The sequence below is a fragment of the Eumetopias jubatus genome, unplaced genomic scaffold (genome assembly GCF_037043125.1).
Source record: "Eumetopias jubatus isolate StellerSeaLion01/CBP00866 unplaced genomic scaffold, mEumJub1_p1.0 scaffold_10, whole genome shotgun sequence".
NCBI lineage: Eukaryota > Metazoa > Chordata > Mammalia > Carnivora > Otariidae > Eumetopias > Eumetopias jubatus.
Genome location: NW_028274816.1, coordinates 93,178,006 through 93,202,976, shown reverse-complemented (window position 1 = coordinate 93,202,976; position 24,971 = coordinate 93,178,006). Strand labels below are relative to the sequence as shown.

General features: G+C 42.3%; 1 protein-coding gene and 1 pseudogene across 9 annotated transcripts in view; both read left to right on the top strand.

Moving 5' to 3' along the window:
* Positions 1–24,971, top strand: part of CEP112 (centrosomal protein 112) — a 490,180-nt gene that overhangs the window by 394,155 nt on the left and 71,054 nt on the right. The window contains exon 25 of one of the 9 annotated variants that reach the window (XM_088028174.1): positions 13,658–13,868. The exons of the other annotated variants lie outside the window; for them this stretch is intronic. Within the exon in view, the coding sequence (XP_087884300.1) occupies positions 13,658–13,726 (69 nt within the window). The 3' untranslated portion in view covers positions 13,727–13,868. Of the gene's footprint in view, positions 1–13,657; positions 13,869–24,971 lie in introns of those variants that run through there. 9 annotated transcript variants of the gene reach the window in all.
* On the top strand, positions 8,432–10,274 carry LOC114216084 (nuclear receptor coactivator 4 pseudogene; annotated as a pseudogene).

The following is a 24,971-nucleotide window of genomic DNA, read 5'->3' as shown; positions in this document are numbered from 1 at the left end:
CTCTCCCCTCACCCCGGGGGCTGCAGTCAATGGAGTCACCAAAGAAGGCTTGTTCACCCATAGTTCCAAAGGGTTAATGTGCTCTGATGCACCTTCAACATAACACAAATAAAATGAGAAGAATACTAATTTTCTAAGTCAGCCCTATAGAAGCACGTTTCCTATAATCCACAAGTAACAAAGTAATTTAAAAATCATCCTTATTTTTCTCCATACCAGGAGTTAATAAATTTCGAATTCTAGATTAGATCGAGCAAGAAAAGGGGATCAGAACTCTGAGCGAACTTCCTCAATGTGCAAGGAAACGAAGCCATCAGAAAAGGAAGGGAATCCCTAACGTGGTAGTGATGGGCCTAGGGTAGGACTGCTCCCACCTGTGTGCTAGGTGGTCACTCGCAGGAAATTATTTTCCATTATATGGAGCACTCTGTAAAATGGATAAATGCCACGCATCTCTTAGGTTCAGATATGTGTAAAACTAAATCTCATTCATGGGAGCAGATAAGATTTCATTGTTTGCAATGACACTGAGTAATTTGCTAGCCCTGGCCAAGATAATTTGGTCTGATAAATTACAGAAAAGAGAGGGAAGAAAAGAAATAGTCTAACATCTTACTTGGTATTTTTAACACTATACAAAGCAATATTTATCACAAAGTCCCCAAACAATGTCTGACAATAACATACATGAGACAAAACCCCTCCTTTGACCTGAGTATCTTAAGTTTTGAAAGTATGAGTAGCTTTGATTACATTGGTTACACAGTTTCTCAGAAGGTGATTTTAAATAAGTTAGTAAAAAAAACAATACCTTCAAGATCCAATAAATAAAGCATAATGCTGCGCATTTCACTCACAGGGTCATACTTTTTTTTGCACAACGTTTCATTCTTTTGATAGGCATATTATGCCAGGCAGTGATCAGTACTGAGAAGACACAAAGATGAATAAGTCATAGTTCTTGTCCTCAAGGAGCTTACAGTCGAGTAGAGCAGAGAACATATGTGTAAAAGGGACTCCAGGCATGGAATTTAAAGGAGGGTTTTTTTTTTCTTCTAACTGGCATAGAGGCTCAAACTCAAAAGATGCAGAAAGAAAACGCACATTGGTACTGCTGTCCCTCTTCCCCAAGGGCAAGGGACGGAAAGATCTCTAGCTGGTAAAAGGGTAGGGTCCACCTCCCCAGGCAGGGCTTGGAGGCAGGCAGTGGTTTCAGGAGCCTGTGATCTTCAAGGGTACCAGGTCCTTGCTGAACGGTTGGGGCAGGGGTGGCGGGGGAGAGTAGTACTTCTGCCAGCTTCTCATGGAGCACGTGGGCCCCTACCTCATCTTGTTGCCTGGGACTGCCCTTGGAGAGCCTGTCTGGTTTTATGGCTAGCATTTTGGGGCAGCCAGCTGGTTTAGTTCCAGTCGTATCTGGTGTGCCCAGGCATGAAGGGTCTGGACTGCGCTGACACAAGTAATTCATAAATTGTCTTAAAATATAGAGCAAAGACAACCTACTGAATGGGAAAAGCTATTTGCAAATGATATATCCTATAATGGCTAACATCCAAAATATATAAAGAACTTATACGACTCAACACCAAAATAACCCAAGCCATCTCATTAAAAAATGGGCAGAGGACCTGAATAGACATTTCTCCAAAGAAGACATCCAGATGGCCATCAGACACATGAAAAGATGCTCAACATCACTCATCATCAGGGAACTGCAAATCAGACCACAATAAGATATTACCTCACACCTGTCAGAATGGCTGGAAGCAAAAAGACAAGAAATAACAAGTGTGGCAAGGATGTGGAGAAAAAGGAACCCTCATGCACTGTTGGTGGGAATGCAAACTAGAGCAGCCACTCAGGAGAATAGTGTGGTTCCTCAAACAATTAAAAATAGAATTACCATATAATGCAGTAATTCTACTTCTGGGTATTTACCTAAAGAAAACAAAAATACTAATTCAAAAGGATAAATGCCCCCCTATGTTTATTGCAGCATTATTTACAATAGCCAAGATATAGGAGCAACGTAAGTGTCAATCAGTAGAAGAATGGATAAGGAAAATATGACTTATATATGTGAGAAGAGAGAGTATGTGAGAAAGGAAGAGAGAAATTGGAATCCATATGAAATATATACAAATGGAATATATACAATGGAATAAGTGCTCTCTCTATGTGTGTGTGTGTACACACACACACACACACACACACACACACACACACCCAGAGTGGAATATTACACAGCCATAAAAAGTGATGAGATCATGCCATTGGCAACAACATGGATGAACCTAGAGGGTTTTATGCTAAGTGAAGTAAGACTGAGAAAGACAAATACCATATGATTTCACTTATGTGGATCCTAAAAAAACAAAACAAATGAATAAACAAACAAAAAGCAGAATCAGACCTATAACAGAGAACAAACTGGTGGTTTGTTCAGGGGATGGGGAGGGGCATGGGGGATGGGCAAAATGGGTGCAGGGGGGAGGGAGATAGAGGCTTCCAGTTATGGAATGAATAAGTCATGGGAATAAAAGGCACAGCATAAGAAATGTAGTAAATATAATATAGTAGCATTGTATGGTAACAGATGGTAGCTACACTTGTGGTGAGCATAGCATAATGTATAAACTTGTCAAGTCACTATCTTGTACCCCTGAAACTAATGGAACATTGTGTGTCAACTATACTAAAAAAATTGGAAGATTATTAAAAAGTGCAAAAACTAAATCGTGTAATATATATTACATGTAATATATATTATATATGCAAATATATACTGGATATAAAATCCAGTCACACTTAACATTTCAATCACAGCTTTGTAGCAGCTCACTGTCTAACCACATCAATTAATTTAGGAGAGAATCTAGTGAACAAGACAGTCACAGATAATTGTGTGTGTTTGAGGAGGGAACAAAGGTTGGCCCAGAGACCCCTACCAAGACATGGGGAGGAGAGTAAGGAGAGGCTTCAAGGACTAGTATGATCCAACAGAGAAGCACCACTGCTTCTAGGTCAATCTTTGTCACTGTGGTCATGTGTTCTTGGGCAAGTCACTTAACCTTTCTGGATATCAGGTTCATAAAATGTCAGTAATAATACCCTTCCACAGGATTGATGTGAACATCAAAACAAGATACTGTGTGAGAAATACTTCAAAAAGTATAAAACATAATGCAGATGAAAGGTGTGTCATTACTGTTGTCCATAGAGTACAAGGGGACAGGTGACCTAGGCATTAGCAGGGAGGAAAGACGTTTGGAACAGAAAGAGGGAAGATGTGAAGCAGAATGCGGGCTCAGAAGGTTCAGGGAATAGTGACTAATATCTTGGTCAGAGGGTAGCATCAGTGAAGAGGAGAATAAGACCAGAGCGTTAGCTGGGCTCATTTCATCCATTCAAAAAAAGAACAAGCCTGTGTTAATCACCTGTTCTTTACCAAGCCCTGCGCTATGTGTTAGGAGCATTGGTGGCTAATCTTGGATGCGGTGCTAAGGAAATCCATCATTGGTCAGAAAGCAGTTGTCGGCCACTGAGGATTTTTGCCCTTTAACTGGGTAGTGTTCTATGACTGCATTTATACTTTAGAAAGATTAATCTGGTAGCAGAAGATGAGATGAACAGGGGATGAAAAGAGATGAATTCAGAGGGTATAGCACTAAAATTCACATCACAAATCACAAGAGATCAGGAGGGCTCGAACTCTGTCTTGTCAAAGGGAGTAGAAAGAAAGGAGTAGATGTGAAGACTCACTTGAAATTCACCGAACACAAAGACTTAGAGGGCAAAAGAAAAGAATAATACCACATCTTTGAATTGCTAGGCTGATGAATAGTGTATTGTGCACGAGATATCGAGTCTGAGAGGCTAGCTGCAAGACATTCATTTGGAGACATGTAATTGAAAATCTGAACTAGAACTCAAGAAGAATGTATACATGTCTGGATCCTCTTGATGGGGGAATCTAGCAAAGCCCACAGGATGAGGGTGATACTGAGAGGCAAGAGACGAGAGGCCCACGGGCAGATGAATGGACAAGAAAAAGTAGGGGAGGAAATAAGGAGGGTTTTAGAGGCATGAATGGTCAAGTCACTATCTTGTACACCTGAATTTAACGTCGTGAAAACCAAAGAGAGTTCCCCACTAGACTTTAAGCTCCTTGAGGGTAACGGCCCTATGTATCATCTCAAGGCACTCCCCTCAGGGCTTGTCATCACACCAACTTGCTCAGTAAAGCCCTTGCTGCCCTGAATCTCATCCTTAAAACTCTCTTGCCCACTCCATGTCCCTCTTTCATCTGTGCTCTTTAAACACTTTCTGTGAAACTCTGTTAAAGGTTTTCCCATCAAACTCGCTCAGTAGATGTTTGCCTTCTTTGAGGGTGGGCCCCTGAGCTGGGACTGTGTCATATTCATCCTTATAACTCAGCATTCGGCCCCGTGCTGGGCCCATGTGGCACCCGGGGGATTCATGGAAGGAAGACAGGAAGGAGGGAGGGGGGATTAGCAGCAGCATCTCCCCAAGGAGTCTGAGAATGAAGAGTTCCAAAAGCCACCAAACTTGGGTAGTAACTCCAGATTCTTTATACTGCACCCCTAGCCATATGCTAAGTAGACTCTTTCTGAACATATTCTTGTCTAGGCTTTTGTTAGAATAAATACTATATTCTTGTATAATTGTCCTCTGGGGTGAGAGGGATCATTGACGTTCTCATGGCTTATCTCATGGCTTATCTGGGGTTCTCGGAAGAGTTTGTAGGTTGGGGAAAACCAAGAGAAAGCAGAATGACAGCACCCTACCCACACAGCCCACCTTTCCTTTTTTTCTCAGTAATTTTTTCTACCTTTATTGAGGTATAATTGACAAATAAAATTGTATATATTTAAAACAAACATAAAACAACATGATGATATGATATACATTGTGAAATGATTGCCACAATTAAGTTAATTAACACTTCCATCACCTCATGTAGTTACTGTGGTGTGTGTGCGTGTGTGGTAAGAATGCTTAAGATCTACTCTCATGGCAAATTTCAAGGAGACAACACAGCCTTACAAACGATAGTCGCCGCCCTGTAGGCTAGATCCCGGAACTATCTTAACAACTGCCAGTCTTCACCCTTTACCCAACATCTCCACATTCCGCCCCCCCACACACTCTCCGGCCCCCAGCACCCAGCATTCCACCCTGTTTCCCTGAGTTCGCCTTTTTTCTGTCTTTTTAAAAATCCACAGAGGGATGAGAGCCTCTGAGTTCTCTGCATTATTTCTCTCAGCCTGCTGTCCCCTGGGTTCATCCATGGTGTGGCAAATGTCATGCAGCCCACCTTTCTGCTCCTCTCCCAATCAGGGCAGATTTTCCTTGCAAATCTCTTCCACAAGATGCCCTCAGAAGGACAAAGCAGGAGGGATACCAGCCAAGTCCTTTATTTTCTCTACAGATAAACTTAGCATTCTGCAGTTTCCTTCCCAGGTTCCCAGGTTTAAGAATAAAACTGGATCCCTTTAGTATCAGTGGCTTTGGGCTCATGTTACCCATATCTGGCAGAGCCTTAGCTGTTTCTGCCTGGCCCACCCTTATAACAATCATCATTTGTATTCCCAAAGACTTTATTTGCCTCCCACAAAGCCCAGTGATCTGTGGGGGAGTAGCATGGATATTAGGAGAAGCAACATCAATATATTTAAAGCTTCCATTGGGTAGCACTGCTTGTCTTTAAGCCACCTCAGTCATCAAGAGTAACTAACAAATCTATAGTCACAGGCAGCCCTACAGAGGAGGACGCTATGTAGACAGAAAATCAATGAGGCAATAATAATGACAATTGTTAAGAGGAAGAATTGGTCTTTTGCAGATTTCCAAGCCTTTAATTTCTGTTTTCCATAATGGATTTTAAAACTTCACAGTCTTCGCTGCTGTTGGCTAACTCATCTGCAGTGAAATCTATTTAAAAGTACTAACAGCTCAAAACTATGTTTTATCCCAAAGCACATTATGAAAACAGGAATAATAATTGCAACAGAAATAAAATTCAAAGACTTTTATTGACTTTTCATGTTTAATGGTTATTATTCTGGCTTGTTTCGAGTAATTTTAATAACCACAGTTTATTTACAAAATTCAGACTAATTCTTTTGTTCCCATGCCAACAAAATACATTTGTTCCCAGACAGCTGGTATGATGCATCATTCTAAAATTTGTGTTGTTATGAGGGATGGAACCACATTTAATTTTGGCCACATCTTATTCTCAATGAGAGTTTATTTGAATACTTGCCGCTGTTTTCTGAAAAACACTTGAAACACAGTGTCAGGGACATGAGTATTTTTGTTAAAATATATATCTCATCAAAATTTTCCTTATAAATCAGTTCTGGTAGAATTCTAGATTTTAGGGGCAAAGCAACTCAACACTTATACACAAAACCTCGACTACAAACTATGCACAATGATCACAATGCTGTTGTTAAAGGAGAACTCAAAGCAGCTCTTCTGGGATGAATGTGCTCTGTATTTCATCATGGCTTTCTTGAGATTCCCTTTGTTTTTAACTTCACCAGGCTGATTGTGCTGCGGGGAGGAGAGAGGAGGCATGTTTTTAATCCTGTGCTTTGCTGACATATCAAATCCAAGCGTCAGTAAAGCATCCACTGCATCATTGCAGGTGTTTTTCCATAAAGCATTTTCTACATTGTCGAAGTGGCTCTTTGTCCATGCAGCGAACACTGGGGGGCGATGGGGACAGGGGGTGAGGGCCATAAAGGCTCTGACCTGGGGCTGCCAGCTTCAAAGCCTGCCTGTGTCTGCCTGGGGCTGGGTCTCATCTTGCACTCCTGTAATGAAGTAATGTGATAATACATTCTTCCTTCTTGTGGTTTAATTTTATCTTTAAGGTAGTTTTGGCTGGAATTTTAGTGGGTTTTTTTAATTGTTTTTTTATTCCAAAAATGATTTACTGCAAATCAGTAAATTATGGAGGCACTTAAAACCCAAGAATAAAAGCTTAAAACCAAGTTTTCCTCTATGCCACCTTTTTACATTGGTGGTCAAGAATGATCACGAGCATTAACCCGCGTAATAGAATACAGTCTCCCAGGAAGAGAGAAAGGAGAATATATCCCTGAGCAGTGTCCTGCCAAGGCTTACTTTTCTGGCAGCTGCTGAGCACTGGCTTCATGGAATTGAGTGAATGGCTGAAAAGAGGAAGTTCAAGAAGAGAGAAACACAGAGATGGTAAAAGAGGATGGGAGTCAGTCAGCACGGGGACAGGGAAAAACGTTTGATGACTACTTACTGTGCCTGTCACGCTCAGAAGGCATCATGTATTCTGAGCTAACATTTACTTACAATTCCTCTTCTGCTCTCATCCAGCCAGAAAAGATCTCCTTCCAGTTGAAAGAGGCTATTTGGAGGTAGAAGCGATGGAAATTGTTTATCGTCAAACAAATGACAGAGCCCAGGTATTTTCGAGGCCTCAGATGTGTATCTGTTTAAACTAGAAATAAGGAAAGAAAGGTGATATTTTTATACAAAGGAAAATTGAGAAATTTAAAAGGCCCTTTGAACATACGTAACCTTTTGGATTTCTATACAGAACTCGAGGACAGTTCCAATTGAAGAAAATACTGTCATAAAATGTTCGAGTGCAAAGAATGACTTCTTGAATCACAGAGAAATTAGAACTAGTGAAGAATAGAGCATCATTGGCATGATTAAAATTGTATGAAATATGACACCTGTTTTGAAGCAGACAATCTAATACCTTCTCAGCACTCAGCGTAGAGAGTTGACATGGAAATCTTGTCCTCTAGGAGCTTCTGTTATTATAATAAAGGAAAACATCATTTAAAGATCCATTTTTGGTTTTGTATGTGAGATTTACACTCAGGATTATTGAGAAGAGGCAAGAAGTAGGAGTAGAAAGCCCTCTGACAGGAGATTTTCTAATTTTAATTAAGAAGTAAGGGAGGAGGAGAACTCTTCCTTTCGGCCCTTTACCTGATCGGGCCGGTCTGTCTCCGAGGAAGCTTCCACTCCGATCGCCGGGCACGGCGCTTCGAGCTGGAACAGTGAGCAGAATGAGTACCTCACAGGACCAGAATGGCTGCGCCAGTACTAGAGAACCCCTTTTGAGGTGTTGTGATGCACGGAGGGACTTGGAGCTTGCTATTGGTGGAGTTCTCTGAGCTGAACAGCAAATTAAAGATAACTTGCAAGAGGTCAAAGCCCAGATTCACAGCTGCATAAGCCATCACTTGGAATGCCTTCGAAGCCGTGAGGTATGGCTGTATGAGCAGGTAGATCTCATCTATCAGCTTAAAGAGGAGACACTTCAGCAGCAGAACCAACAGACCATCCAAATTCCTGAGCACCTGATTGCTCATGCTAATTCATCAAATATTGGGCCTTTCCTGGAGAAAAGAGGTTATGTCCCATTGCCAGAACAGAAGTCAGCATCCAGCACCACAACTGTCTCTCTCAGCGAATGGCTCCTTGGAAGCAAACCTGCCAGTGGTCGTCAGGCTCCTTACATCCCAGCACCAACCTCCAGGACTGGCTCACCCAAAAGCCGACCTTGGAGAACAGTCAGACTTCTGCCAGAGCCTGCAGTTTCTTCAGTAATGTCTGGGGCAAACTAAGGGGCTTAGAAAACTGGCTCTACAAGAGTCAGCAACAAGAGGTTCCTGAAAAACCAACTTACCAAAAGTGTAACAGCCATTCTTCTACCAGTTCTTATGCTGTTGAAATTGAAAAGGCTGGAGACCTGGACCTTTTTGATCAAGATGAGATGGACCTTTCTGATTGGCTGATGACTGCTCAGGAATCCCAGAAGCTGGAGAAGCCTGGGAAGGGTAGCTGTGAAACCAGTGAGAAGTGGAAGCTCCTCTTGCAGGTGTTCCAGGAGCCCTGTAGTGTGAATGATTGGCTTGTCAAGCCTGATTCCTGTACCAATTGTTGGGGCAACCAGCCCAAGGGTGTGGAGATTGAAAACCTGGGCAATCTGAAGTGCCTGAATGACCACATAGAGGCCAAGAAACCCTTGTCCACTCCCAGCCTGATGACTGAGGATTGGCTTGTCCAGAACCCTCAGGACCCATATAAAGTAGAGGAAGTGTGCAAAGCCAATGAGCCCTGTACAAGCTTTGCAGAGTGTGTGTGTGATGAGAACTGTAAGAAGGAAGCTCTGTGTAAATGGCTTCTGAAGAAAGAAGGAAAAGACAAAAATGGTATGCCTGTGGAACCAAATCCTGAGCCTGAGAAGTGTATAGATTTCCTGAGTGTGTGGCTCTGTCCTTCCAGAAAAGAGGCAATGCAACAAGCTAAGACGTCAAAGGCAGTGGCTCCCTCTAGAATTGCAGAGTCCTTCCAAGTCATAAGGAACAGTCCTTTGTCAGAGTGGCTCATCACACCCTCATACAAAGAAGGTTGTCTCAAAGTGCCAAGTGCTGAAGACAGAGCTGGCAAGCAAAAGCTTATGAACCCCGTGGCCACTTCCTGGTGTCCCTTTAACACAGCTGACTGGATCTTGCCAGGAAAGAAAATGGGAAACCTCAGCCATTTATCCTCAGGAGAGGACAAGTGGCTACTTCAAAAGAAGGCCAAGGAAGTATTACTGAACTCACCCCTACAGGAGGAACGTAACTTTTCCCAAGACCATTACGGCCTCCCAGCAGTTTGTGACCTCTTTGCCTGTATGCAGCTTCAAGTTGACAAAGAAAAGTGGTTGTATCGAATGCCTCTACAGATGTGAAGGAATGGAACACGAGTCAAGCAACTTTACTGCAAATTACCACACATCCATGGGCCGAGTGACTGTGCGGCTTGCCAAATCATTGTGTTTCTGGGTCTGACCTGTCAGCTTAGTTCCTTTTCCTACCTAATTTTGAGCTAGTGAAGAGAAATAAGTCATCAAATTATGAGTTACAATGTAAAAGAAAAAGGCTGTTTGTTGATGCTGAGGGTGATCAGTTCCTTCTTACAGAAGTATTAACTCAGCCCTACACTAGAAACACAGCATCTTTGTGGACAGGTCTTTTTCATAAGCCTCTACAGCTCCTTAGATTGGATTATTACTAGAAGTACATTAAAACACTGTAGTTTTAAAAATGAAATAGTTCTATAATCAGGGTGTGTTGATGTATTCGAAAGCTAGTGAGCTTCCCTAACCTTTTGATTGTCCTCCTTTAGATGCTTCCCTTGCTGTGGGTTTTCTTCCATTGGTGGTGGAAATGATTCTTCTGTTTAATATATAGTATATTTCACACAAGCACTTAACTTCGCCAATATATTTTTTTCCTTACCAAAATGTGTATTAACAATCTTGGCAATTTTGGACATTAATTACAAAACATTTTAACCTACATGTCAGATTCTACATTATTTTTCTTCTTTTGAAAGAGATTCAGCTACTGCAAATTTTGTCTTTTTCCCTTTTCTAAATGTTATTATTAAAGTATCGAGTGAGCTTTCAGAAGAACTCCAAATTGCTTCAAGACTATGTTCAAGGTAGTCCTAGCTGCTTTCAAAATATTCTGAACTACAGGTCAAAGAGCCCTAGTGCTGACTAATCAATCAGAGAGCAAAAGGCAAGACATGTTGGAAACGTAGTACTCGAACTATTTGCTATCTTAAGGGTTATTGGCTCATCCTGTGTAAAGGGAAGCTGAGCTTGACACCCGGTGCTTTTAACTAGGATAAAGTAAATGTCCTCTCACCGCAAGCATAGCATACCTATACCTCTGAAAGTAGAATGCAGTGACGTTTTAGTGAACAGGCCGTTTTGAACACTTGTGCCTTGGGGTGTTTACTGAAGCTTTATGAAAACTTGATGTTTTCTCAGTATCCTTAAAAGTCACATCCATGCTTTAAAAGGTTTCTCTGTAGGAAATGCGATTTATAATGTTTTTAAATTCTCTAAGGTAAGATACCGTAGCTGCTTTCTAGGCTTTTAAGTTATTAAGCCACTCAGCTTGCCTATATGTTATTGTTCATACTTGTCAAATTTGTGATATGGTCATCTAAAAACCCTTTTGGGGAAACTTCACAATCCCACGGTCCTTGCCAGACAGTTTCATTAGACTTCTTGACCACAGCTGAAAAGAGCCTCTTATTTTTTTGGCCCCGCCCCCCAATACCACTTAGAACTTTAACAAAGGTGGCAGGTAAAAACTTGATAGTTTTTGAGGTTTAAGGATGTATTCCTAATTTTACACTCACCACCATGCTAATGAGTATGTAAAACATTCTTCTGCACTGATGCATTTTGTACCCACTCTATTAAAAGCATTAACAGCCAAAAAAAAAAAAGAAGAAGAAGAAGTATGGGAGGATTTGCACTGTTTTAGCAATGACAGACTTATGTGGGGGGTTCTTCCTGGCTCAGGTAGGTAGCAAGGCATGGTGGAGAAGAAAGGGCTCAGATGTCAGGCTTACGTCAAGCTTGGTTCTTTCAGCAGCAGCAGAAAGGATCTGACAGATGGCACATCAGGCCTGGCCCCCCACTATAGAACCAGAGCAGCAATTTATCTCGCTTTTCTACCCTTCCACTTTAAGATTTTATTTGAAGGAATGCCCATGCAGAAAGAATGGGAAAAAATTGGAAACCTAGACCAAATGATTCCAAATGCTTCATTTGGCTCAGAAGATTTTGAGGTTTTGCTTGAGTTGGTAAACAGAGGAAGGTAAATAAGATGGTAAATTAGAACATGCCACAGCTCAGGGTGAACTCTCTAAACTCCTAAGTGATGCATTCAACATTTCAATTCAATTTAACAAATATTTCCTGAGCAACTACTATGTATCAGGTCCTTAATTGGCCTTGATGGACATCAATGAGCAAAGAAAAATCCTTGCTTTTATGAAGCTTCCATTATAGCCTTTTGCATTTCTATATAAATTTTAGACTCAACTTGTCAATTTCTAATGTCTCCCAGTCCATGAAGATAGTATATCCCTCTGCTTTATTTAAGCATTCTTTAATTCTTTTATTATTTTATGTAAAGATATCTTACACATCTTATGTTAAATTTATTCCTATTTATTTTACATATTATGATGCTTTTTGAAATGGTATTACTTTTAAAATTTTATTTTCTCACCATTGGTTCCTGGTATATAGAAATGAAGTTGACTTTTGTGTAGTTTCCCTTTATCATATTAAGGAAGTTTCTTTCTATTCTTATAAAGATTGTTTTTCACTTTTAAATTATAAATGGATGTTCCTTAAAGGCCCTTTTGTCCATCCTTTGAGACAGTCATATGAATTTTGCCCTTCATTCTGCTAATACTATGAACTTCATAGATTAGTTTTCTAACATTGAATCATCAGTGTTGAGTTTCTGGAATAAGCCCTTTTTGATTATGAGGACTTATCCCTTTTTATCTGTTGCTGGATTTTGGTTTGCCAGTATTTTGTTTAGGATTTTTACATCTGTGTTTATGAGTGAGATTAGCCTATACTTTTCTTCTACTATAATGTTCTTACTAGATTTTGGTATCAAAGTTTGCTGTCCTCATAAAACAAATTGGAGTGTTCTCTGTTTCCTGGAGGAGTTTGTCTAATACTGATATTATTTCATCCTTAAAATGGTAGATGAAGCTATTGGGACTTAGAGTTTTCTTTGTTGGAAGATTTTCAATTAATCATGTATATACTTTCCTTAGTGGTTATAGTATCAGATTTTCTATTTTAATGTCTGCCTGACTCTCTCTTCTCTTTTTGGGACTATAATTATATGTATGTTAGACCTTCTAACTTTGTTCCCTGTGCTCTGTATTTATTCTGGATATTTTTTAAATCCAGTTTCTAGTTCCTTTCCTTAACTGTGGTTAATCTGCTGTTAAACCCATTCTTAATTTGGGTTATTATATTTTCCAGAGCTAGAATTTCTACTTAGTTTCTTTTTAGTTTCCTGTCCTGTGCTGAAGTTCACAGCTGTTTTTCTTATTTTGTTGAACATATTTATCTCAGTTCTTTTAAAGTCTAAGTCTGATCATCATTATGTGGAATTCACATGGATCTTATTTTATTGTCTTTGTTTCTCTTGGCTTTTGGTCATATTGTCTTGCTTTCTTGTGAGCCTGGCTATTTTTGATTGAATGCCAGATATTTTGTATAGAACTTCATAGAAATATTTGAAGCCTACCTAGAATGATGATAATTTCCTCCAGAGAGAATTTACATTTGCTTCTAGGTGGGCAGGTAGTGGCACTTGCTATCCTGAATAACCTTAATCCATTTTCAGGAATTGAGATTATTTGAAGCTAGTTTTAGAGAGGGCTGGTCTATTTCCAATTCACTCCTTCTCATAGGGTGTGAAGTCCACCCAAAGCATGGGATTTTGCCAGGTGCTCCTGTTTAGTGAGACCTGGACTGCAGCCTGTGTCTCCATGGCTTTTTTTTGTGAGGCTGTTAAAAGATCTGTTCAGCTTCTCAGCCTCTTACCAACCACTCTAGAGTTGGCAAAGGCCACTACATAAAAATATTCCCAAGACTTACAAGCTCTCTTAATATCTATCATTTTCAGGATCTTGGTCCTTTGCTTCTTCCCTGCCTTGTTAGTTCCATAATACCTTGGGGGTTTTGTTTGTTTGTTTGTTTGTTTGTTTGTTTGTTTTAAAGATTTTTTATTTATTTATTTGACAGAGAGCGAGACAGCAAGAGACGGAACACAAACAGGGGGAGTGGGAGAGGGAGAAGCAGGCTTCCTGCTGAGCAGAGAGCCTGATGCGGAGCTCGATCCCAGGACCCTGGGATCATGACCTGAGCCGAAGGCAGACGCCCAACAACTGAGCCACCCAGGCACCCCAAGTTCCCTAATACTTTGAAACAGACTTGGAGAGAATTATTTAAGTGGAAATCCAGTATTTGCATTTCTGTGAGTTGCTTGATCACATTCATTGCTAATTTGTTCTATCGATTTGTTTTTCTAATTTGACCTATAGAAATTAATTTTCTTACATATTCTGTATCTTAGTGGTGTGATAAATAAATTGCAAATGCTTCCAGTTTCTTCTCCTTTGATTTTATATTCAATATTTTAATTTTTTGAGAACATTATTTTTCATTTTTTCTTTATGGTTTCTAAGTTTGCCTGGGAAGGTCTTCCCTACCCTAAGATTATAAAATATATTCTCTTGGGGCACCTGGGTGGCTCAGTCGGTTGAGCAGCTGCCTTCGGCTCAGGTCATGATCCCAGGGTTCTGGGATCGAGCCCCGCATCGGGCTCCTTGCTCAGCGGGGAGCCTGCTGCTCCCTCTGCCTCTGCCTGCTGCTCCCCTTGCTTGTGCTCTCTCTCTCACTATCTCTCTCTCTGTGTCAAGTAAAAATAAATAAAATCATAAAAAAATAAATAAAATAAAATATATTCTCTTTGTAAATGTAGATAAAGTTACTAATCACTGACTTCAAAATAAGGAGTAGGCCTAATCTAAACCCATGACCACTTAAGGGCAGAGGACTTTCTCTGGCTGGAGGCAGAAGAGATGTGACAGAAGGGGAGGGCAGAGAGATTTGAAGTGTGAGAAGGATCCAGTTCACTGGTGCTGATTAAAATTGGAGGGGGCAATATAAGGTGGCCTTCAGGGCCTGAGAGAGGCTCCAGCTGACTGCCAGCAAGGCAATGGGGACATCAGCCCTTACAGCTGCAAGAAACTGAATTGTGCCCCAAACCTGAATGAACTCAGAAACAAATGCTCCCCCAGAGCCTCCAAATGAGAGTCTAGGCTAAGCCAACACCATGTTTTTGGCCCTGTGATACCAGAGCAGAGGAACCAGCTGGGCCTCTTTAGACTTACGACCTATAGAACTGTGAGATAATGAATTTGCATTGTTTCAAGCTGCTAAATTTACGGTAACTTGTTAGAGCAACAGTAGAAAGCTAATGCAGGGATCTTACCCTATTTTTTATAATTTATTCCCAAATAGCTAGCCAGTTATTGATAACATTTATTGACTGAGATATTCTTCCCCATTTATTTGAAATGCTACCTTTGTCAAGAATCAAATATTCCATATATGCATGAATCTCTTTGGGGCTTTGTATTCTTTCTTATTCATTTCCTGTGCCAATTCATCCATTTCCTGTGCCATTTCCCTCATTTTTATGGTGCTTAAGAGCATGAATTCTGGAGCCACGATGCCTGGGTTCAAAACCCAGCCCTGCCACCTCCACTTACTTGCCCTGGGACTTCAAGCAATTTACTATACTCTTTTTGTCTCAGTTCCCCTATCTTGAAAATGGGTTAATAATTATACCTACCTTGTAAAATTGATGTGAAGATCATCAGTTATTACAAGTAGCATCTTTAGAAATGTACCAGTATGTAGTACCTATTACCTTTAGGGAAAGGTTCCCCTCACGATCTCTTTTTAGAATTGCCTGAGTCATTCTTAAGCATTTACACTTTCATGTGAACCTTAGAATAATCTTGCCAACTTCCATGTTGTAAAGTTTCTGTGATTGGTTGGAACTGCACTGAGGTTATGAGTTAGTCTGGGAAGAATGAACGTCTTTGCAATATTGTGCTCACCTATTCAGGAACTTGGCATCTCTTTGCATTTCATTATGTCTTTTGTGTCTTTCAGTACAATTGAAATTTATCTTTTTATGGATGTTGTGCATTTCTTATTAAATTTATTCCCAGGTATATTATGGCATTTTTCCCCCTTCGTGGGTTTTCCCCGTATAGTCTCTAAAAAGTCATGACTCATGTTGAGGAAATCGTTCATATGTTTTGTTTGTCTATATCCAGCCAACCAGAACTATTCTCAACCTTAATTCTATTGAATTTTCAGTTGATTTCTTAAATTTATCTAAGTAGACAATTATGTCGTTCCTTAACAGATAATTTTGTGTCTTCCTTTCCATCTTTCATCTGTATTCGATTTTGTTATTGCCCAGGGGAGGCCTCTAGTTCAGTGTTGACGAGCAGCAATGACAGAATGCGTCCCTGCGTTTTACTTGTTTTTAACAAGAATGCTTCTTAGGTCTCACGCAAGTGTTTTGGTTTCTGAGAGGTTTGTTTTGTTGTTTGTTTGTTTTTTTTTTGAGGTTTTATTTATTTATTTATTTTTTAATTTGACAGAGAGAGCAAGCACAAGCAAGGGGAGCAGCAGAGGGAGAGGGAGAAGCAAGCTCCCCGCTGAGCAGGGAGCCCGATGTGGGACTCGATCCCAGGACCCCGGGATCATGACCTGAGCCGAAGGCAGACGCTTAACCAGCTGAGCCACCCAGGGGTCCCTGAGGGTTTCTGATGGTTACTCTTTGTGGGGTTGAGACATGTCATCTTCGTTATAATTACTTATGTCCATGTTTGGTCCTTCCCACCAGGCTAAGACTCCTTTAAGGGCCAAGTATATATTAGAGTAGGAATACACGCACACACACGTGTGTGTTTATATACACACATATACTTAGCTCATGTGTGTGTGTGTGCATGTAATAGATACGTCTGCTTCATAGTCAGCTTTCAGCACAGAGAAGACAGAGTTTATCTCCGGTTGGTATAGGGAACTTGCAGCACTTAGACACACAGAAGGCCTCAGAGTCCTCCTGCACACACAGGATAGAAGCACCACTACCTCTGACTTGTGCTGTCATCCGCCACCAGTGACTTCTCAGCCCACTCCTATTATACCAATGGGGTCTCTTACACACCGTGCAAGACCCTCTTCTCCAAGGCAGAGAATCCCGCCCCCGCTCCCTCCCAACTCCCCCTTCTGGATCCCTTACACCACAGTCGGGGGAGGTTTCTATGAAGCCACCCTGTGGTCTGACCTTCAGATTCCTGCCCACTAACTACTGTTTTCCTTTTTGCCACCTGCTTACAGTATTTCTCTTCTCAACCAGCTGCATACTATTTGTTTTACTCCTCCCCATGCAGCCAAACAACCTCAAAGGACATCTGAGAAATGTGTTTCCCTTTAGAAACAGTAGTAGACATATCTTTCTATATGTTAATATATTTTATCTAATATTTTCTTTATTTTTTATAATAGTAAGTTATTCTTTCAAGGACAGTAACATGAGTTAATTCCCAGTCATTCACATTGGGCTTAATCTGGGTACCTGCCTCTCAACCACAGCAACCCCACAGTGCTTGGCACAGAGTTGGTATTCAACTGCTTGATCTGTGAATATACAAATAACACATCCCATACGTTTTTGGACTGAATTGGCTGACTATCTGATTAATGATTCTGAAGTAGTGTCTACTTAGTTTTCATTAATCCTTAAAACTGCTAAATTCTTGCTTATGTCTATATTGGCCTTTTTAGTGAAGCTTGCATATGTAAAAATTATGTTGGTTAATTGCTGCCCGTTCCACTCCTTTGTGAGCTGTGACATTTAGGAGCAGCTAAGTCTGGGGAAAGGCAAGATTAGGTGGAAGCCTGAAGAATGCATGATGTATTATAAAGTTGGCACTTTTTGGTATTTGGTTTTTAAACAGGTGATGAATAATGATAAAAGTGTTCGCATTTGTGCGTACGGAGATGTTGCCAGCAAACAGAAAGTTTCCTGAGAATTTAAATTATGAGTTTTAAAAATTCCAGCTGAGTTATAACAATGCACAGCAACAGAACCCAAACAGTGAGTTGACCTGCTTGTTAGGGAAATCTCGCTATGGTATCTATGCCACTATATTAGGGTATAATTAGAGCATATTTTAAAAATGACAGAACACAAGAGTTTTAGACCCTTCTCTAAGCATCAGTAAACCTCAAAGAAGAGATGCCTCACTGATGGGAGAAACAAGCTATTTTTAACAGGAGATGGCCCCTATTCATTTAGCAAATGTTCGTTGAACACCTACTATGGGCCAGGCGCCATCAGCCTGGAGTGTAGGATGAGTGGGAGGAGCTTTCCCAGAAGGAGCTCATGGCCTCGCGGAGGAGATTCTTGAAGTTAACCTGTATTGCCCTGCTGACCCAGCATAATCTGATTTTTCTGCTCCTTTTTAGACCTCCCTCTCAATCTCTTCTACTGACTTCTGGTCTTGGACAGTTGCCCTTTTTGTAGGTAACCTCTACCTTCTGGTTTTGCTTTCTGACTTCTCCTAGCTATATATTCTGTCTTCCCCAGTGATCTCATCTATCCCCAGGGGCTCTGGCACTCATTTATTACAGTGATTTCCAAATCTCTAGTCGCAGGTATACCTCTTTGTCACACTCAAGTCCTGCGTATCTATCCGTGTGGTGACACATGCACCTTAGTCGGGCATATCAGACTCTCAGGTCTAAAGCCAGAGTCTACTATTATAAAGAAAAAAAACTCCTTGCTGCTAAATCTCGGTTTTATAGTCAGTCTAATAGTTGGGGCTCAATCATCTTCGGGAGGAAAGAGAAATGGGTCATTAGTAACAGGCAATATTAATAGAGTTTCTCTTAATACCAGAGCAGTAAAGCTGGTGGTGTGATTTCAGTGAAGACGGGCAAGGGTCAGCTGCCCCTTTCCCAAAAGTGTTTGCTCTCCTGACTTGATGAAAACTGAATTTATGGGCCCACAGTTTCAGGTAGCAGAGACCAGACTTTATTTTTCAATTAGAGACGTCGATATCCCTCGAAACGGTCATCCATCACAACTTCTACCAAAAGACATTTAGCTAAGAGAAGGTGGTGTGACAATATTGGGCACCCGAACAGAATGGGGAGGAGGACAAGAGTCTGTGTGAGGAGAGGGGACCAGTTTTGCATGGCGTTGGCCTGGGAGTCGGGGAGAGCCTGTCTGGTGATGCGGCAGCAAGGAGCACGCTGGGATGAGCACCGGGTGTTGTGTGCACGTGCTGAATCACTGTATTGTACACCTGACGCTAATATTGCCCTGTAGGTCAGCTAGCTGCAATTGAAATAGAACTGAGAAAGAAAAAAGAGCCCCTCTGAACCTGTTCTTGGCCAAAAGGGTGGTATGAACTCTTTCCGTGAATCAGTAGAGCTGAACTGAGAGAAGACAAACCACTCCGATTTTAGCCAAGTGAGGGGAAAGGAAGCCCTCTTCTTCTACCCCAGGACAGGGGGGAAGCGGGTTTAGCTTTGTGTTGTTGTCAGGGAGCACTTTGATTCTGTAATCCCAGGCACGTTGCTCCCCAAAAGCCACATGTAGTCAGCTGGTTTTAGAGTTTTCTCTGCCCTCGTGGTTATGAATTACATGGACCTTTAGGGCTTAACCACCACAAACAGAGGATTTTCCAGGTGGGGGATCAGAGTTAGGAAAAGAAAACTACTAAAACACAAGTCACTGGGGCAATAAGGTCTCTTTTTGTTGAAATGGGGTGACTGCCCTAAGAATGGGGTGCCGGGCATCGAGCTCCACCCTGAAGGGCAGGAATAGCTGCTACACCAAGGCTCCCCAGGTAGTGGGAAACACTGCGTGTATTAACTGCCAGGCCGGGCCGGATTCTACGGTGTCTGCGTTGTTGTGTGTTTTGTTCTTTGTGGTTGTTCCAGAAGTTACGTTTACTCTCACTACACAAATAATACAAACTGACCTTAAAGCTGTTTCCATTTTTGTCTTCCTGAATGTATGAAATGTAAAATACACTTGTTCCTGAAATTAATTCTCACCCTAATTCCCACTGCTAAGTGTGAGCCTCTCTTGGACTCCTTTCAATGGGCCTTTTGTTTTTGCACAAAAGTAGGAGTATTTTTAAAATGCGTGTCTGTGATATAATAAATTATAGAGGCATAAGAGAAAAGAATATAGGATTTTAGAGTTTTGGGGGTTTGTTTGTTCTTGTTTTATTTGGTTGGCTTTTTTTTTTTTTTTTTTTTTTTTTGCTTTCTAGTACATCAGAGTGGGACCACAGCTTAAGTCAACCCTATAACAGATACTAACTCAGAAAATATCCTTTCATTCCCTTACCCCATCGCCCTCAAGTTGTGATTGCTCTCCGTAATTCCTTGGGCTTCTACATTTGGTTCCCTGGACATTTTCCCAAGCTTGTTCAACCATTAGCCTTCTGGACTTCTGGGTTTAAGTACTGTCAGATCAGATTTAAATCATGTGTTGGGGCTTGGTGGGTCCATCATTGTCCTCAATTTAAGAAGCATTATAGAGGTCACGACATTGCTACAAAGAAGGTGGCACTAATCCCTCACTTTATAAAAGGGAACGCTGTGGTGCGCATTACACCAAAGGCACCGGCCCCACCAGCACCAGGACCCAAGAGCCAGCCGGGCACTCGTTTCCCCAGCCCTCACTGCGTACTTCCAGGGGTGGGTAGTGCGAAACCAGATGTCAGCTCTTTCCCAAATACTCCTCTCTGACTTAGCATTAAATTTCCCTGAGGCCAGATGCCCGTGTTTAAATAACATCCTAGAGGATCCAAAGAGAAGGGATTACTCATCGTGTTTCATTCATATAAAATCTGAAATAAAGGGGAGAAGAGTACAAAGAAACCAGAGTACCTTGACTGTGTCTTGCCAGACTCTTATAATTTGCCAGCCTCGCTTCGGAAAGCTCAGAAGTGAAGTGTCCTTTTTCTTTAATTATCGATCGAACCTCCCATTACTTGTTATTAGTGCTTTTTAGTAAAAAACAAAAGTAGTTTCTCTGGTGAGGCAGTTTGGTTCTGTTTTCAGGAGATTGGTCAGCCCTTGCTGTAAAGCGGCCCCGTCCTTAATCACTTCTACCTACTTACTTTATCGACTCATACTTTGCTCTCTGAAATTATTGCTTTTGAGGGTCTGCATCAGTTGAGACCCACAGCAAATAACCAAACCCCTTGTCTTTGAATAGTTACTTTCCGTGGTGCTCCCCGGGTGGTACCCAAAGCTTCACCGAGCACAGGTACCATTAGGGCCTGAAGTACACCAAGGCCAGTCATGGGCAGATTGTTAGCAATGTAGGCTGCTGGGTATGTAGGTCTCTTGTGAAATAGAAGCTGTGTGGCAAAGGGCCACCACACAATGTAAAACAGAGGCCAGCAAAAGGTTTGCCACCAGTGGAGAAGGTCCGCTGAGGTTAAATAGCATGAATGTATAGTTGATCCTATCAAAATTGTTTTGTGTGTGTATGTTGTTGTTGTTGTTGTTGACTTTCTGCAGTAGCAAAAGAGAACCTCTGGATGGGGAAAGCAGGTGGTGGGCAGTACCCAGAGCTGGAGTTTGGCCCAGAGGACCCAGAGACATCAGATGTTCGTGTGTAAAGTCTAGCTGAAGTCAGCAAGAGAGCTCACACGGGGAACTACCCCACTGATTTGGAAAGTAAGGAGGCTTTGAGTGAGCCGAGTTTAGAATGCAGTGAGGAGGGAAGGTGGGGGCGGGGGGCAAGGTAGTTGGCGGTGCGGAAGGTGGTGTGGGGCTTGGGGCAGAGGTCAGTGCCCAAGCAGCCAGTCCGGTCAGTAGGGTGTGGTGACTTTTAAATAGTGGCCATCCTCACGTCATGGTCGCTGGCTGATGGGTTGGGTCAGCTCGTCCGGTGCTCGGGTGCAAAGTAGAGAGGCTTGGCGGAGAATCTTGGCCCCTGTCAAATAATCCATTAGAAATAGCTGGTTGAAACTCACACGGGTTTAAACATTAAGAATGTTTTGATTCCTGTAACTGAGAAGTAGTATTGGCTTCAAAGGAGGCTTAATCCAATTACTCAAATTATGTGACCAAAAGCCAGTTCTCTCTCTCCATTTTTTAGCTCTGTGTCCCTATTGCTGTCTCCATTGTCCGCAGGTTGTCCCCCTTGTCGTTGCAAGATAACTGCTAGCACTTCCTGGGCTTGTGTTTCCAGGCTCAAATACGCAGAAGAGAGGAAGTTCCCCTCCACAGCCCCAGGAGTCTTGGGCTCCATTTCATTGGCCCCGAGCTCTAATCCTGGCAGCGGCCTGGAGCAGAAGGCAGAGGGGAAAGGCAGCTCATGCAAACGAAAGGGTTAATGAAACAAACCACCATCCCCTGGGGGTATCCACTGGATCCTGAGTCCACAAAAGTGAGAGAACGCTGTTGTCTCCAGCCGCTGAGCCTCAGCTACTACTAATGTGCCTCCTGTCTTTACCTGGTTGTCTCAGCAGCTCTCAGGGCTGGGCTTGCAAATGAAAAGGCCCAGTGACTCAAGCAGAGTGAGGAAGAAAACTGGAGTGTGGAAGTGGTCGTCATTAAAAGAGAGGTGTGGTACAGGGGCGCCTGGGGGGCTCAGTCTGTTATGCATCTGACTCTTGAGTTCAGCTCAGGTCATGATCTCAGGGTGGTGAGATCGAACCCCGCATCGGGCTCCATGCTCAGCGGAGAGTCTCCTTGAGATTCTCTCTCCCTCTCCTTCTGCCTCTCCACCCCCACTTGTACTCTCACTCTCTCTCTAAAAAAAAAAAAAAGTGAAGTGGTATTGTGGGCTGGATGTTTGTGTCTCCCCAAAATTCTTATGTTGAAACCCGAAGTCCTAGTGTGATGGTATTTGGAGATGAAGCCTGTACAGTTAGTGAGGTCAGGCATGGGATTAGCGCCCTCACAAGGAAAGACACGAGAGGTCTAGCTCGCTGTCCGCTGTGTGAGGGAGCTGCGAGAAGGTGGCTGGCTGTAAGTCGGCAGCAGGGCTCCCTCCCCAGATCCTGACCATGCTGGTTCGCTGATCTTGGGCTTCCCAGCCTCCGGAAGCAGGAGAGGTGGATGCCTGTGGTGTAAGCCACCCGGGCTGTGGAATTTTCTTAGAGCAGCCCAAGCTGACTTAAGACCGGCAGGAACCAAGAGGCCAAACATGTGAAGATAGTCCATCCCTGAGGACATCGAGCCCTGACCATGTCAGCAGGGTTGAGAGGAAGCCTGTGCTTGCTGTTGCCTCGGACTCTGCCTCCTCCATCAGTCACACCTGATAACGTCTCATCACCCAGTCGTGCGATTTCTCCATCCTCTTCAGTTCTGCCCGCCCCCTCCACCCTCTGGCTGTCATCTTTGAATCCGAATCACCTCGAGTTTGGAGGAAATGGCCTCTTCTTAGCTGGTGTCCCTTCCTCTCATCTCTGACTAATCTTCCTTAAATACCACTGCTGTGGTGTTTTCTCCTGCTGGAAGACACTTCTCTGCCCGGTTCCGAGGGCTCTTGTGGTCTGGATGACCTCTCCAGGCTCGTGCCTGGGCCCCCAGCCCCCGCAAGCGGGCCTCCGCTCAGCAGGCTCTCGGCTTCCATACCAGTCACACTCACGGGGTATTTTTCTTCACCTGGAATTTCCTTTCGCCAAATGTCTGCCCATCCAACTGCTAGTCATCTTTGGCAGTACACCTAGACACCCACCTGCTCCCCTCTGACCTGCCCAAAGTGCCCCATGCCACACAGATCTCTTATCCCAAGTTTCTATGATGCTCCGTTTCCCCATAGCTGAATGGGTAAGGTTTGTGGGCTAATTAGGTTTCCCAACAAAATTGGAAGCTCCTTGGAGATAGGGTTTGCTTCTTCCTCTGTGCTCCTCCCCGAGCATAGGCTGGTACTGAGAACGATGAGGGGCTCGGCACTGATTAGGGGAGGCGGAGAGGTGAGTGCATGGTCCATAACATGTCTGGGTCCAGTCCTGAGCACACTGGGAGCCAGGCTTCCTTGAGGCAGCGGCTCTGATCCTAGTGGATTGCCACCTGACCGCCCACCAGGCTCTGCGTCCCCTTGGCAGGGAATCGTTTAAATGAAGACATAAAGGTTGCCCCAGAAATCCTGAGACAGTAGTTTAAAGGCCCCTGTGCCCAAGACTAGACACCTTTGATACTTTGCACCTAATCCTTACATAGCCACGCTGGCTACCTGCCTCTCTCCCAGGCTTCTTCTGGTTACCGCATGTGGCCCAGCAACACAGTTGAGCTCCCTGCGTAGATGAAATTAAAAATGTCAGCGGGATCTTCTGAAAGTGCTCGTTCCATCAAATGTGTGCTCTGCCTTACGGGACATTTAAAGTATATATTAACTTAAGTTTGCAGTCAACAACCCTTCTTTTTCCAAGATCACTGAACATGACAATGGTCACATAAGCCACTTTTCCAGGGACTTGGGCCCACCTGTCTATTTAAAATCTCCTTTAAAAAATAAAAATAAAATAAAATCTTCTTAAGGCCAGGAGGAAGCAAGATTAATTTTCTCAAAGAAAATCACAAAAAGATTTTCTCAGGGCTGTAAAAAAAAAAAAAAAAAAGTTAGCATAATGCAAGATAAACAGTATCCTTATTCCCCCAAATCTCAGACTTTCTGCTGCCACTATTGGTTTTCAATATATGCACAAGATAAAGCAGAGAATGAAATGACTATGGAGTTCTGAGCGACCTACCTGGGCACTCGAGCCACACAGAAAGATCTGATAGCAGCCTCCAATGCTTGGAAATAAATAGCAAAAACAAAACCTCTAGAATTCAATCTGGATTAGAAAAGATACTCTTTTCTGTTTTCACATATAAATTGAGGTAGTTGAAATGTTTGCTATAATATATTTTACCTTGAGGGCCAATAAGCCTGAAGAATAACATTAGTCATAATATCAGCACCTAATGTTTAGGAAATTTTTTTCTAATTTTAAATAGTGATTTTTCTCTGTCCTTGAAGTAAAGAAGAAAGCTGTCCTGATGAGGATCCCTCAGCCAGCAACGGCCGTCGAGAGCTTTTTCCTTTGTGTCTTGACTTCTCCACCGTGAATTCTTTTCAGACATCATCAGAATATGTTTCTAGATTTCAGTACATTTTTAATATTAAAGAAATGTCTTCAACTGAAAGAACAAAATCTTCCTGCTCTTTACTTGACCTTTGTTGGTTTGATGTGTTTTAGAAAAGATCTGGGCAACAGTTTTATAAAGAATGTGCCGAGACATTCCTGGAAAAGCACACTAGTGAAAATAATAATGAAAAAAAGATTAGAAGAGGAAACCTCTTGCTCAATCTAATGTACTGCTAATCTCCCCCACAGTTTCTTGGGGTTGTGCTGGTTTTACTGAAGACAGGAACAACGTACCCAAGTTTTTAAAAGATACTTTAATGTAACAGAAATTTTACTTTTGGTAGGCGTAT